The following is a 15,470-nucleotide window of genomic DNA, read 5'->3' on the forward strand; positions in this document are numbered from 1 at the left end:
TTGTTTAAAGGTTACAGTACTCCTGGCCCTTTTCTGTACCTGTTCAGGCACTATGTGTAGGCCCAATTGGCCCCGACCTGCCCGATCAGTATTTAGGCTCCACTCTTTTTATGTCTCGCCTGACCCAGTGCATGCGCTGGTCTGGCGAGACTTATTGAGAGGGCTCCAAAAAGTGCTACCAGGCCAGCCTAGAGCTACAGTGCATGTGCGCGGGCGCGCGTGCCGTGCTTTACCGCGATGACTTTCACTTTCGCAGCCGCACGGCCGCTTTGATGTTTGATCGCGATCACTTTCGCGGCCACACGGCCGCTTGGCATAGCCAATAGGTCTCTCTTTTGGGACCTTATAAGTATTTAGTTATGCAACTGTTGCATGGCTAAATACTTATAAGGTCCCAAAGGCGAGACCTATTGGCTATGCCAATGCTTGTTTCCTTTTATTCAGAGTCCATCTCATCTAACTTTATAGGGACTGAGTTTATTCCTCCGGTGGTTTGAAATCTGGTAAACCTACATTTGACAGCAGATGTTGATGAAGTTTACATTTACTCTGGAAAGCCAAAGCGCAGTCAACAGAGTTCTGAGTCCACTGAATTATTTTGTGAATTCTCTGAACACCGCCTTCAAGAACCTTAAAACATGTGGTTAATTTATAAAAAAATAAGTGTTGGGGCTCTTTTCAGGATGCAGCTTGCACCAGCCCATTTGTCCTGTTAGCACCGCCTAAACCAGAACCAACTACTAGTTATGGAAGTGGGGAGAGGATGTGTCGTAATGATCAGAGCTGCTGATTTTGGAGTTGGGGAAACCAGGTTTGAGTCTCAGCGTCGGCTCAGCATCCAATGATCCTGGGCAAATCGCTTAGTCTCCCAGTAAATGAATGTGGCCTTAACTGGTGCTCATGAAAAGCGCTGGTGTTGATTAAGTGCTGGTGCTGAGCACCGGCTCAAATTAAGCACTGCCTATAACCCAGGTGCTGGGGTAGAAGACTGATGTGTAGGCCTCGTTTTTAACCTTCCAGGCTCTTCGGATTTCGTTTTCAGACTTTAATCTATGCAAAGGCCTTGGGCGATTGCCATCTCTGGAGGTAAGAAGTAAATATAATAATTTCCAAACACAGAAGTACCTTCCAGCAGTAAAAACACAGACTCCTGCTAGGGAACCCTGAAGGTGAGAAACCAATGAAATATCGAAAACAGAACCAAATGTCCTCATATGAATTCTTTCATTAATAAAGGAATTTCACAGACCGCATACTATTGTTTTTGCATAAATATGTAGCTGTAACGGAGAGCTGCATTTCTCGAATGATTCACCAGTAGCAGAAATAATATCTAGACATGTCATCTGCCTGCCTTTACAACAGCCACCTTCAATTGACCCTGTCATCTGCATATAGAGACCTTTTGATGATTATATTGCTATTGTAATCGAAGGCAGACATCTGTCATAAGCAAGACTTTCCTTATGAGCATACAATCACAAAGAAACAGTACTTTGTTGTGTAACATCTGACTGCAAGCAGGCACATAGCACATACTTTTTTCTTTTCTCTTGATAAGGTTGGTATATTTACCTGGAAGAAAAAGACCCGGTTTGCCCAAAGAGTGATCCAGCCTGAAAAAGCAGATAAGAAAGTCTTTCAGATTGTTTGCACCTTCTGTGCCACACAGTTCATTGTTTGCCTACTGGAACAGCAAACCACCACACGTCACCCAGTACACAATTAACCACTTGTTATGCAAACACGGTGAGGCAATCACAAAGTGCAGGTTCCAGCCACAAACTTGGGATCAGCTGCACAGGCCAAGCAAAAGTCAAATGAGCATTTTCTGTAATGGAGCGGGAGGAGGAAATGGTGGCAAACTAGAACCCCAGGGCACATTGACACATTTCTGGTTTATAAAGGTATATTGTGGGGGTTGGAGACTGAGACTGAACTTCCAAAAAAGTCCAAAAACAGAACCCCAGAGTGGTTGTTTAGTATTCTTCATTATTGTACCACGCTTTATCGCTCAGCTCCATTTTCACTCAATTGTGGCTAAATGTGGCTGTCTGATGCCACCGTTCAAACTATATGTAGATAGCTTGCTTCCTCCTCGTGGTCTTTGTTGTACTTACTATAAAGGCGTAGCCACACATGGCCATTCAGTTCGACAGCACTCTGAAACCACTCATGCAAATGGGTCATTTCATCCACACTCCGACTTCCATACCCGTATTTCTCTAGGGTGGAAATCCCCTTTCTTCATTGTTCAAACCCTGCTTGTACACTTAGGCTCTTTTTGGTACTAAAGGGAAAGGGTAAGTGCATGAACTGAGTGCTAAAATCCACTGGGGGTGTTTGTGATTGCACACAAACCTATGGCATTGAGGGTGTTTGCTCCTTTCCCGGTAGCCACATTCAATCTACAGTCATAAATGTTTGCATTTCACAATCTGACATCTGCACTCAGATGTGGTAGTTTCAACGCATCCAAGTGAATTTTTCAGTGCATCAAAAGTGTTGGGAACTATCCATGTCATGTTTTTCACAGTTACTATGAGCCTCGTTACGAGTGCCCTGGTTGGGCCCCTGGCCTTGCTCCACTCACGACGCCACCAATACTATTTGATAACAGCAACTCTGGGAAGGGGGGCAGGCATCTGGGGAGTTAGGAAGTGCACCCTGAGTACAACCTTCCCACTCCCTCCCAAGTCAGGAGTTATCAGGGTAATTGTTAACTTTGCAACCAATTACCTGAAAATCCAGAATTTTTCCCTCAGAGTTTTGAGAGACTCCACCTCCTTGGAGCAGGGCAATCCTCTGGGCGAAACACGCGGATCAACAGTAAATCCGCAGATCTAGTCATTCTAACGTGACTCAAAATAACTGCTCAGCCAGGGCTTTAAGTGGGCCGGGTCACACCGGGTCTGAGCACTGACAGTTCTTTTTAAGGAGGCCTCGAAACGGGTTTCTATCGGGCTCTGTTTTGTGCCCTGGCACAGGCGGTCAGTTTTTTTCCCGGACAGCAGAGACAGCAGGCACATCCATGTGCGCGTGATCACACTGCTCACTTCTCACTAGTGGAGAAGTTACGGCATGACGTCATGCCAGGTGAGCATTGTAGGGAAGGGAAATCCTTTAAAGAGAGTCATTTTCTCTCTAGATTCCCCTTCTCTTTTTGAAACTCAGGAGCAGCAACATTGTCGTGGTGTCACCAGGGCTTTAAGTGGAAGCTTTTTCAAAATTAATACAAGCCATAGTTGCTGCTCATTTATCTTATGCAACTAACAACCATTGACAAAGCCAATAGTGCTGACTTCTTGTAGGTATGATGTTACTTGTTGTATCATATATCTGGATGCAATGACAGAAACAGCAAAATACCAGTCAGGCGGCGCACTATGCTAAGCACACATTTTTAGCTTACGTGTTTTTAAGCCACGCCCTAATTACATCGGCCACAAGACCCCCCCCCCCTCCCCCCCCCCCCAGTTTTTTCATCCCACTTGAAGCCCTGGCTCCAGCCAACGTCAGAATCACAGGGACTGCACTCCCAACGCGGCCCTGTGAGGTAAACGGCTTGAATAGCCCGTTTCTAGAACGCAGATTTCTCACTATGCAATTGTGTGATTGGCTGCAGAAATGTACGTACGCAGAGCTCGAATAAGCCTTTTTCGCACGCTCGCTTATAAGTGGCCGTCGTTAGAAATCTCCAGAGTGGATGGCCTGCGATTATAAATTTAGCACATGCAGTCATGGTTTCCCGAGGCCTCTATGACGGAGGTGCAATATCAGTTGAATAAGTAAGCAATTACATATTCCAGGGCACTCTATAAAAGACTTAACTGCATGCTCTGGGCGTGCTGCGAGGCACGAGAGGCTTCAGCAGCCAAGGAGGATGGCGAAATCCCGCGCCGCCTCGCCGGGAGTGTTTGATTGGAATAAATCTTCAGAGAGAGAGAACGTGTCAGGTTTGGGTTCCAAACGCTGCAGCTTTTCACGTTGAACTCTTTTGAACCGCTTCGGTGGATGTGTCTTGCAAGCAGTTCCCAGTATGATGTCATCAGCCAGGGTTGGGCTCTTCCAGCCAAGCGACAGTAACGTCCGGGCTTGTTTTCAGAATGGCCAATTCAGTGCGTGTCCTTTTTTTGCAAACATATGCATTGTGGATACACTGAAAACTCAACTTATTTTACCATGCAATGCGTCGACAAGGCAAGCCCTACCACTAAACAAGCATTACAACAAACAAATGATGGACGGAATGCTGACAATGCAGACATTCTCCCCCAGTCAAGAGATCTGGGTTAAATCCATCGTTCTTTTGCCCACTACGCCACCCCAGTTCAGACATGGCCATATGCAAATCAGTCTTGACCCTGTGCCTCATGGGAACAGTCCAGCCCGAACTGCCAAGCCATGTCTTCCCTGGACCGGAATCAAGCATCCTAGGACCGGTTTCTGGCTATCAGCCGTCATCAGCCAGGATAGCTTGACTCCAGTGTCGTAGTGAGCACGGGTCCCACGTCTGGGAATACCCAGCCCACTTAGGGCGAAAAGCGTTACAACAAACAAATGATGGACGGAATGCTGACAATGCAGACATTCTCCCCCAGTCAAGAGATCTGGGTTAAATCCATCGTTCTTTTGCCCACTACGCCACCCCAGTTCAGACATGGCCATATGCAAATCAGTCTTGACCCTGTGCCTCATGGGAACAGTCCAGCCCGAACTGCCAAGCCATGTCTTCCCTGGACCGGAATCAAGCATCCTAGGACCGGTTTCTGGCTATCAGCCGTCATCAGCCAGGATAGCTTGACTCCAGTGGCGTAGTGAGCACGGGTCCCACGTCTGGGAATACCCATCCCACTTAGGGCGAAAAGCGTTACAACAAACAAATGATGGACGGAATGCTGACAATGCAGACATTCTCCCCCAGTCAAGAGATCTGGGTTAAATCCATCGTTCTTTTGCCCACTACGCCACCCCAGTTCAGACATGGCCATATGCAAATCAGTCTTGACCCTGTGCCTCATGGGAACAGTCCAGCCCGAACTGCCAAGCCATGTCTTCCCTGGACCGGAATCAAGCATCCTAGGACCGGTTTCTGGCTATCAGCCGTCATCAGCCAGGATAGCTTGACTCCAGTGGCGTAGTGAGCACGGGTCCCACGTCTGGGAATACCCATCCCACTTAGGGCGAAAAGCGTTACAACAAACAGATGATGGACGGAATGCTGACAATGCAGACATTCTCCCCCAGTCAAGAGATCTGGGTTAAATCCATCGTTCTTTTGCCCACTACACCACCCCAGTTTAGACATGGCCATATGCAAATCAGTCTTGACCCTGTGCCTCATGGGAACAGTCCAGCCCGAACTGCCAAACCATGTCTTCCCTGGACCGGAATCAAGCATACTAGGACCGGTTTCTGGCTATCAGCCGTCATCAGCCAGGATAGCTTGACTCCAGTGGCGTAGTGAGCACGGGTCCCACGTCTGGGAATACCCATCCCACTTAGGGCGAAAAGCGTTACAACAAACAAATGATGGACGGAATGCTGACAATGCAGACATTCTCCCCCAGTCAAGAGATCTGGGTTAAATCCATCGTTCTTTTGCCCACTACGCCACCCCAGTTCAGACATGGCCATATGCAAATCAGTCTTGACCCTGTGCCTCATGGGAACAGTCCAGCCCGAACTGCCAAGCCATGTCTTCCCTGGACCGGAATCAAGCATCCTAGGACCGGTTTCTGGCTATCAGCCGTCATCAGCCAGGATAGCTTGACTCCAGTGGCGTAGTGAGCACGGGTCCCACGTCTGGGAATACCCATCCCACTTAGGGCGAAAAGCGTTACAACAAACAAATGATGGACGGAATGCTGACAATGCAGACATTCTGCCCCAGTCAAGAGATCTGGGTTAAATCCATCGTTCTTTTGCCCACTACGCCACCCCAGTTCAGACATGGCCATATGCAAATCAGTCTTGACCCTGTGCCTCATGGGAACAGTCCAGCCCGAACTGCCAAGCTATGTCTTCCCTGGACCGCAATCAAGCATCCTAGGACCGGTTTCTGGCTATCAGCCGTCATCAGCCAGGATAGCTTGACTCCAGTGGCGTAGTGAGCACGGGTCCCACGTCTGGGAATACCCATCCCACTTAGGGCGAAAAGCGTTACAACAAACAAATGATGGACGGAATGCTGACAATGCAGACATTCTCCCCCAGTCAAGAGATCTGGGTTAAATCCATCGTTCTTTTGCCCACTACGCCACCCCAGTTCAGACATTGCCATATGCAAATCAGTCTTGACCCTGTGCCTCATGGGAACAGTCCAGCCCGAACTGCCAAGCCATGTCTTCCCTGGACCGGAATCAAGCATCCTAGGACCGGTTTCTGGCTATCAGCCGTCATCAGCCAGGATTTAACCCAGATCTCTTGACTGGGGGAGAATGTCTGCATTGTCAGCATTCCGTCCATCATTTGTTTGTTGTAACGCTACCACTAAACAAGGGCAGCACCTGCGGGGAACGGGGGGTGGGGGGGCATAATCCTTCGAAGGCGGCCAACCTGAAACCCTTCAGAGTGCCCCCATTCCGTCAAAGGCCAATGAATATCTGTGAAATGTAGGAGGCTCAGGGGTCCCTGCTCACATTCTGCAGGGGCTTCCATCATTTTACATTTCGCCACTGCCAGAAGCATTGTTGAAAGTGGACTCCTATGGGTCAATGGCTGGCTGGATGTCTCATAGGTAACTCAATATGGAGGACCACATATTTCACAAGACTATATTTTTGCACTTAAGCTACTACTGATAATTGTCGTAGACATGCAGGGAGGATTCAGCTTTAGCAGAGCTATCAACAACAGTCAATGGCTAAGTGTGTATGTGATGACAAAAGGGTCAGCAGTCTTAATGACGTCTCTAGAGGGGGGCAGGTCAGATAGGGTCTGTGCTCCATCTCTATTTGTCCTGGCCCTCCTACTGCCCCAGCAACACAGCTGCTCAATGTATTAGTAGGCAACACAGGAAAAACACACCAGCACCGTACCACACATTCAGTTGTCTAATGACCTTTCATTGTTTGCTTGAAAAGATTAACTCTGACTTTGTATGAATGTGTGCATAAACCTCTATGTACATATGGGGATACATCCACATACAACTTCAGATTTAAATATTTTTAGCAATTGTGTATTATATTACCTACTGGCAGTCGCGGGTAGGTTGTAAAAATCGTCTTTATTGGTTTTTCACAATGTGTGCATAATGCAATCTGCCAGTATTAACATACAAAACAGTACAGTGACGTTATTACTCTTAACGCCTGGTGGGGAACCAGGCTACGTTTCATATTGGTGACAGAAAGAGTGAAGACAAAAAAATCCTGTCCAACAATTGTGCACATCCATACATTTAAACCACTTTACAAACTGAAAGAAAAATACAAATCGATTGACACTCTTCTCCCACCTACTTAATTCTACACCAAACGATTCATGAAACACAAATACAAACTTTACGATCTCAATTAACTCATGTACATTATACGATTCTGGTCACCCATGGGCCAAGGTGATTGCCTACATGTGAACCCCCTTAGAAGAAGGGAGGGGATAGCGGAAGCGGCAAGGAGGAAAGAGGGAGGCGGCGAAGAGAAGAGAAAGAGTAAGAGAGAAAGAGAAAAAGAGAAAAAATGGAAGAAAAGAGAAAAGAGAAAAGAAAAGAGGGGGGCCACCAGGGGGGAGGGATAGATAGACAGGAGACAGCAGGAGATAAAGGAGAGAAAAAGAGACGCACAGAGTACAGGATGTAGCATATATCGCGTTGTCGATGTGTTTGCAACAGCGAGTACTCTTGCTTGGGCAGGCTTGAACCTGCCTAGTGTAGTGGTCTTCACGACTTGCGCGCTGGTATGTGGCAGCATGCTGATATATGTACTTAGCAGGAAATGCCCAGTAGAAGATGCTCAATCAGGTTAATGTGGTGCTAGGCGTATTCAATTTGCCTTCCATGAAAGATAAATAATCCTGCTAGTGCATGGGGTTGGCGTGCGGTCTGTCTCCACCGCGTTTGTGTGTGTGCTCTGCCACCAATGCTTTCCGAAGATCCAATAACCATGTACGTGTGCTGGGAGCCACACTGGATTTCCATGCCATTGGTATTCTACACTTTGCCAACACCAGAGCGAGATTTAGGAATTTATTAAGGTTTTTCCTCGCGGCAGTATGCTTGGTTACGCCAAGTAGGAAATGTAGGCCTTGTACAGGGATTATAATATCAGTTGCCTCCCCCAAAGTCGCCGCGATCCCGCCCCAGTAGGCCCCTAGGCAGGGACATGTCCAGACCATATGTAAGAACTGTGCGTCCGTCCTGAAACATCAGGGACAAATGTCTACAGACGTAGGATACATGCGCGACAGCCTATACGGTGTCAAATAAGTATTATGTAAATAGTTGACCTGTGTGTACTTCAATCTAGCAGTTGTGGACACAATTTTAGGGTATTCTATACACTGCTATCATTGTTTGTCACTCATGTCAATCGACAGTTCGGATTCCCAATATGCCCGAAGCGTTGTCAGTAGAGAGTTGGGCCAAGTCTCAAGTAGCTATACAGTGCTGTCACCGCATGCTTGCACTTTCCATGCGTGAGCAACGTCTGCAACACCTGCGACATGTTCAGTTCTGACTCAGCATCTCCCCACGTTTGATGAAATTGATGCGCTTTTATCGTGTAAAGCATAAACGAGCCCTGCGTGAAACCAAAGTCCTCTGTTAAGCCCTCCAGACTCTGCAGCTGTGCATCTGCAAACATCCTGTATCCAAGTATCCAGTCCCACTTCTGCCCAGGATTCCAGTTCCGGACGGGTATGACAGACAAATGCCCTCGGTAAAATATCGAGTGGTAGCGTGGGTGAATACGACATTGCCCGGGCTTTGGGCATCACATATTTCAGCCAACTACGTCTGGCTGCAGACATTAACAGGTTGCCTGGTTTCGAAGTCACCAGTAGGTAGTTATAGTTGCAAACTAGTTTCCATAGGAAAAGCGTTTCTTGTTTTGCCAATAACTTTGGCACCGTTTGATGAATCCTCCTGAAATTTCAAAACTAGTTTGCCACTTACCTTAGCTGCTGTATTGTAAGTTTCAGGGTAGTTTGGCAAGTGGGGCCGAAAAAAAGGGGGGCTCCCAAAACACGTGTACCCCATGCAGTTTCTTATAGGGATCTTAGACATGGCTACAGCCCAAACTAGTGGATGGAATTAAACCAAATTTGGCGGAAAGCTAGATTTTGGTCCAGAAAGAGTGCTTCTTGTTACTTGCTGTATATCCGTTCAGTAGTTTTTGAGTTATTTAAAAAAAAAATATATATATATATAGATATCTAGGAATGCAAATCGTCCGCATATCCAGAGACCTCATCCTTGAGATCTGATTGGCTGCAAGTACTTCAACCAGGAAGTGTTGGCAGCCATTCTGGGACTCGGACTTGGGCCCCCTCCCTATGGCAGTGTCCGCCCTGGATACCTCATCATATGGGGCTCTATACCACGGTGTCCCGGGGAGCCCAGCCCCCACAACACTGTTGTTAATTGAGCAGGAGAGTCAGGCACCCTCTGCCCACACTTTCCGGGGCAGAGAACTCAGCTTTGCTCCCTCCAAGAGGAGCAATAAAAAATGTTGCTCCCATATGGGAAGAAAGGAAAGGTGCTGGCTCCCACCAGCTCCCAATATGATGCTGGCTGGGTAGCTGGCTGAGGTTGCAGAGCCTTGGGTCTCCCCCATGTCCCCCATCACCCTCTACATTGTGAGGGCCCCGAGTGGGCACAGGGGCACACACCTGTAAAAAAAAAAAAAAAATGTTCAGCTGGGGCTGTGGGGGTCTTGGGGCTCCTCTCAGCGGCTCACAATAATCCTCAACATTGTGGGTACCTTAGGTGGGCGGGTCACCAACAATGTAAAAGAAAAAAGGCCTGCTTCTGCAAGGAGGCTGGCTGGGGCCCCAGGGGGCCTGGAGCTACCCCCATGGCCTCCACGGGGGCACCCACTTAATAAAAGTTATACAGGCTCCCGCCAGCACACACTATGTGGGCCAGCTGAGGAGCCACCTGGGGCCGCAGCGGATCTAGGGCTCCCATTCGCCCATAAATAAAATCGAATTTGTGGGTGGTCCAGGTAGGCATGGGACACCACAAAAATGTTAAGTGAATTTTTATGGTTTTTTAACTTGTAGTCGTGTTTGCAGAGTGGTGGAGAGAGGGTTCGGGGTCTCTGTCCAGCTCTCAGGAATCCAGCTGTAAGGCACTTACTGGAGGGAACAGGAGGGTTTCTTGGCCACTAAGGCACCTCAACATCCAAGAGGAATTCATCTCCCAACAAGTATTGCATCAGGAGGCCCGTTTACAGAGTGGTGGAGAAAGGGGGCGTGGCCACTGAAGTTCTCACACCAGTCGTGCTCTGTGAAACTTACTGGAGGTAACAGGAGGGGTAGTTGGCCTCCAAGGACCCACTGGAGCCAAGGGAACTTCATCCCCCAAGCAGTGCATCAGGAGGCGTGTTTGCAGAGTGGTGGAGAAAGGGGGTAAGGCCTCTGACAATCTCTCAACAATCCCGCTGTGTGAAACGCACTGGAGGTAAAAGGAGCAGTAGTCGTCCCGCAAGGACCCTTAGCAGCCAAGGGGACTTCATTCCCCCACCAGCAGTACACCAGGATTTGCATTTGCAGAGTGGTAGAGAAAGGGGGCATGGCCTCCCAAGACCTCTCAACAATCCCACAATGTGGGACTTACAAAGGTATCAGGAGGGCTTGTTGGCCCCCAAGGAGCCTATGGAGCCAAGGGGACTTCATTTCTCAACCAGCAGTGCGCCAGGAGGCGCACTTGCGCAGTGGTGGAGAACGGGGGCATGGCCTCAGAAGTCTTCTCAGCAATAAGGCTGTGTGGGACTTACTGGAGGTAACAGGAGGGCTTGTTGTCCTTCAAGGACCCTCTGGACCTAAGTGGACTTTTCCCCCCAACCTGCACGGTGCCAGGAGGTGTGTACCCAGAGTGGTGAAAAAGGGGGCGGGTTTCTGGTGACTTGTCAGTATTTTTATTCAATATTTTTGGGGTAAGGTGGCTGCGAGGCCACCCTCCCAGGCTGATTTTGGCACTGGAACCCCAATCTCTGGGGAATGGCTTTTAATCAAAAAAAATATTGGAAGGGCTGTGCCCGGCTCAATTGTGGGTGCCCTGATCCCAACCCAGGGCACCGACTACCACTGATGGGGACCACGGGAAGGAGTCTGAAGGCCCCGCGGTCCCTGCTGGCTCCCCTCCTCCAGCGGCAGCCGGTATTGCTTTTACACATAGGGAACTGCTAACATGCAGCTCCCTGTGTGGAAGAGCAATTGTGCTCCGCTTTGAACAAGCGAGAGTAAAATGCCCTCACTTGCTCAAAGTGGAGCAAACAGCTATGTCCCAGGGATGGCCACCATAGGACATAGCAGGAGCTGGCCCTGGGTGGTGGTGGACCCCAGGGCTCTGGAACGGGGGCCATGTGACCCCCCTCCTTTGTTTAATTTGTCCCCGGGCAGGTGGTGGTCCCTGGGGCTGCAGGGGGCCGGGCAGGCCCCCACGCACATTTATTATTGTTTTCCCCAGGGAGGTGACGGTACCGGGGTTGCGTGGGTCTGCGTAGTCCACACTCTTTTCCATTAAAGCCCTGGGGAGGTGGCGGTCCCTGGTGCTGTGGGCAAGGTAAGCCCCCAACATAGTTATTATTGTTTGCCCCGGGGAGATGGAGGTTCCTGGTGCTGTAGGGGTCTGCGTGGCCCTGCACTCTTTTCCATTAAAGGCCCGGGAAGGTGGTGGTTCCCGGGGCCACGGGGGCACTGGGCAGGACCCCCACATAGTTACTATTGTTTGCCCTGGGGAGGTGGAGGTCCCTGGGGCTGCCGGAGGGTCTGCACAACCCCCTCACCCATTTCTATTAAATCCCCTCGGAGGTGGCGGTCCCTGGGGCTACTATGAGCCCTAGGAGGGGGGGCCCGTGTGCCCCTCCTTTTCTAGTCCCCAATGCCCCTGGGACATGGCCCACCCAGGGGCCAAATTAGGTAAAAGCAAGGGAGTCCGTATTTCTTTTTTTCTTTAAATCTTTGAAAAATGTGCGGATCTGCCATCTATCTGAGATGTTTTATTTAATTATTTTTAGCTGTGGCGTGGTCAGTCGTAGACCCTGCACACAGTCAGGGGCTCAGGGTGTCCCTACCATGGGCCCTTTTCTTTTTTTTTTCAAGCCCCAAGAAGGCTCTCAACACTTCTGGTTGAAGTGTTGGCAGCCAATCAAATTTCAGTAGGATCTGCAAGTTCACTGCAAGAACTTGCGTCCCCAGATAGCTAAATGTGTAAACTTAAATATCTTTGAAAGTACTGAACGGATTTACACCAAATCACAAAAAGCACGCTTTCTGGACCAACATCTAGCTTTCTGTCAAATTTGGTGTATTTCCGTTCAGCGGTTCAGGCTGTAGTCATGTTCAAAAAAATAAAAACCCCCTTAGACATAACATGGGGAAAACATGATTTTGGACCCCCCTTTTTTCTACAGTCCTGCTTGACGGATCACCCTGAAACATTCAACACAGCAGCTGAACCAAAATGGAGATGTTTTTTGAAAATGTCTTCAAGATTCGTCAAGCGGCGCCATCTTATTGTCAAAACAAAAAATACTTTTCCTATGGAAATTTTGGTCCTAACTATAACTACCGACTGGCTTTCACCAGTAAGTGATATATATATCTATATCTATATATATATATATATATTCACTTAAAAAAACTATAGGTTTCACACATGTTATAGTTAGCTGGGCATTATCCTCATGAAAAACCAATGAAATTCCCCTGTTATAGTTAGTGCAGGCAACTATAACTCACACGACCGTAATCCGCTGCTGATGACGTCAGATATTACATCACTGTATTTAGACACTTATTTACCCATGTCTTCTTCCTTTTTTTTTTAGCTATACATATATATATATATTTTTTTTCAGAAAGACACATATGTCATCAGTGATGTAATATCTGACGTCATCAGCAGCGGATTACGGTCGCGTGAGTTATAGTTGCCTGCACTAACTATAACGGGGGAATTTCATTGGTTTTTCATGAGGATAATGCCCAGCTAACTATAACATGTGTGAAACCTATGGTTTTTTAAGTGACGTGTGTGAAACCTATGGTTTTTTTCAGTGAATTTGTACGTTTTTTTAAATGCTAAGTTACTTTACGCCGTTCGTGCCGTGCGCGCACGGTGTGCTTCGCGCACGGTGCGGGCATGGTGGGCACGCGGTGCGCTTTGCGCACCGCGCGCCCACTTCACGCAGTTTGTTCCGTGCGTGCACGGTGAGCACGCGGTGCGCTTTGCGCACCTCGCGCCCACTTTACGCAGTTAGTGCCGTGCACGCACGGTGCACTTTGCGCACCGTGCACGCACGGTGGGCACGCAGTGCGCTACGCGCACCGCGCGCCCACATTACGCTTAATGGGCCTTGTACGCACGGTGCACTTCGCGCTCCGTCCGCACAAGGAGGACACATGATACGCTTTGTTGTTAAGGGTTGTGGTATACTTTGCTACTGGTATCATATGCCATGCACACATGCTGTGCTGCACACAGCATGTGCACACGGGGTGTGGATATTGACATTTTTTTTTAAAGCATATATACCGTGCGCGCACGCTGCACGAACCTTGCGGAATTTTTTTCATTTCGATAGTGCGCGCACGCTTCGCGCACTCGGCGATTTTCCGAAAAAAAATATTTTTTTTAAAATGCCCTAGGGGGACCTCCTGGGACCCCTTGACCCCTGCTAGGGGGTCAGGAACTGTTCAGCTTGCCCCCTTTACATGTTTTTCTCGTTTATGTTTCAACACCCTCTCAGTGCGAGAGACAAAATGGCGACCGACACTTCCTGGTTTCAACCGATTCGAATGTTTACTAAGATGTAACAACCAATCAGAAGTGCGCTCGCGGACGGCCGAGTGCGCGCACTCTGCGCGCGTACAGATATATATATTGATTTAAATGCTATTTTCTCAGAAAATACTGAACAGATTTACACCAAACCTGCAAAAGGCACCAAACGGACCTTATGGCTACCTCTCTGCCAAATTTCACGTAATTCTGTTCAGCCGTTCGGGCTGTAGCTGTGACTAAAGTCCCTATGGAAAAATCCATGGGGAAAACGTGTTTTGGGACCCCCCTTTTTTCTCGGCCCACGCTTGACGAATCACCCCGAGACTTTCAGGGTAGGAGCGAAGCGGAGCGCCCCATTAGTTTTGAAAATTTCACGAAGATTCGTCAATCGGCGCCAAAGTTATTCAAAATAGAATTTTGAGATTTCCTATGGAAACTCGGTCCTAACTATAACTATCTACTGGCAACCGCCAGTAGATAATATATATATATATATATATATATAACCTACTTGTGATAGCCAGCAGGCAGTTATAGTTTGGACCAACTATTCCCATAGATGGAACTTATTTTGATTTGCTAATAACTTTGGCACCCTTCGACAAATCTTCAGTGATACGCGGTGGTGGTGATATTAACGTACGATAATTATATATTACTTTACGTTAAAAAAACTGAAATTCACTGAAAAAACACAAAGGTTACAGGGACTTATGTTCACGCTGTACCCACACAAAAACATAGAAATTCTGCAGTTATAGCTGTATATATAGATATACTTATCTGACGAAATTATAACTCATGCGGCTAAATAACTTTAGGTTACAAGTTCTAGTTTCTTAGTATAAGTATAACTCTAAGTGTAACTTTAACTGCTGAATTTCTATGTAGGTAAAACGTGAACCTAACTATAACGTCCCTGTAACGTTTGGTTTTTTTTCAGTGAAAAATATATATTTATATACAAATATATTTATTTATATAAATATATTTTTTTAGAAAAACTCAGTAACTCTGCACACACATATATACATACATATCTACATATATGCGCTTACAAGTCAAATGTTAAAATTTTGTTATATTTAGGTGCTGAAATAAGGCCAAAAAACCCCACAAAAACGCTGAAATTTGTGAGCTAATTATAACTTGCACCCTGCCATGTACTGCTGATGACCTTACACATTACATTACACATGATATGTTAAATGGCATAATTGAGACATCATTAATGACTTCTCAAATGACATCAGTGATAACCGTCACATAGGGTTAGTGGACTTTAATTATTCCAACATGCAACACTCGTGGACAATTTTCTATTGCACTTAATGGGATTACCCTCTTACAGAGTTCACACGACCCACAATTTTAAGTAAAGAAGTTGGCAGATATACATTTGCCACTGAAAAGACATTTTTCTGCCAGGATAAGGCTAGGTATTTTAATAAAATATACTACACACATTCCTGTAATGGGCATAATGGCATACAACTTTAGGGCCAATCTTACAGCA

The 15,470-nt window shown here is 47.4% G+C and overlaps 1 protein-coding gene across 1 annotated transcript in view; it reads right to left on the reverse strand.

Moving 5' to 3' along the window:
• LOC146854913 (potassium voltage-gated channel subfamily KQT member 1-like) overlaps nt 1-15,470 on the reverse strand; it is a 1,174,161-nt gene that overhangs the window by 1,122,250 nt on the left and 36,441 nt on the right. The window contains exon 3 of the mRNA XM_085650544.1: nt 1,576-1,616. Coding sequence (XP_085506670.1) covers nt 1,576-1,616 — 41 coding nt within the window. The remainder of the gene's footprint in view (nt 1-1,575; nt 1,617-15,470) is intronic.

Source organism: Triturus cristatus, chromosome 4_1 (assembly GCF_964204655.1).
Source record: "Triturus cristatus chromosome 4_1, aTriCri1.1, whole genome shotgun sequence".
In the NCBI taxonomy this organism is placed as follows: domain Eukaryota; kingdom Metazoa; phylum Chordata; class Amphibia; order Caudata; family Salamandridae; genus Triturus; species Triturus cristatus.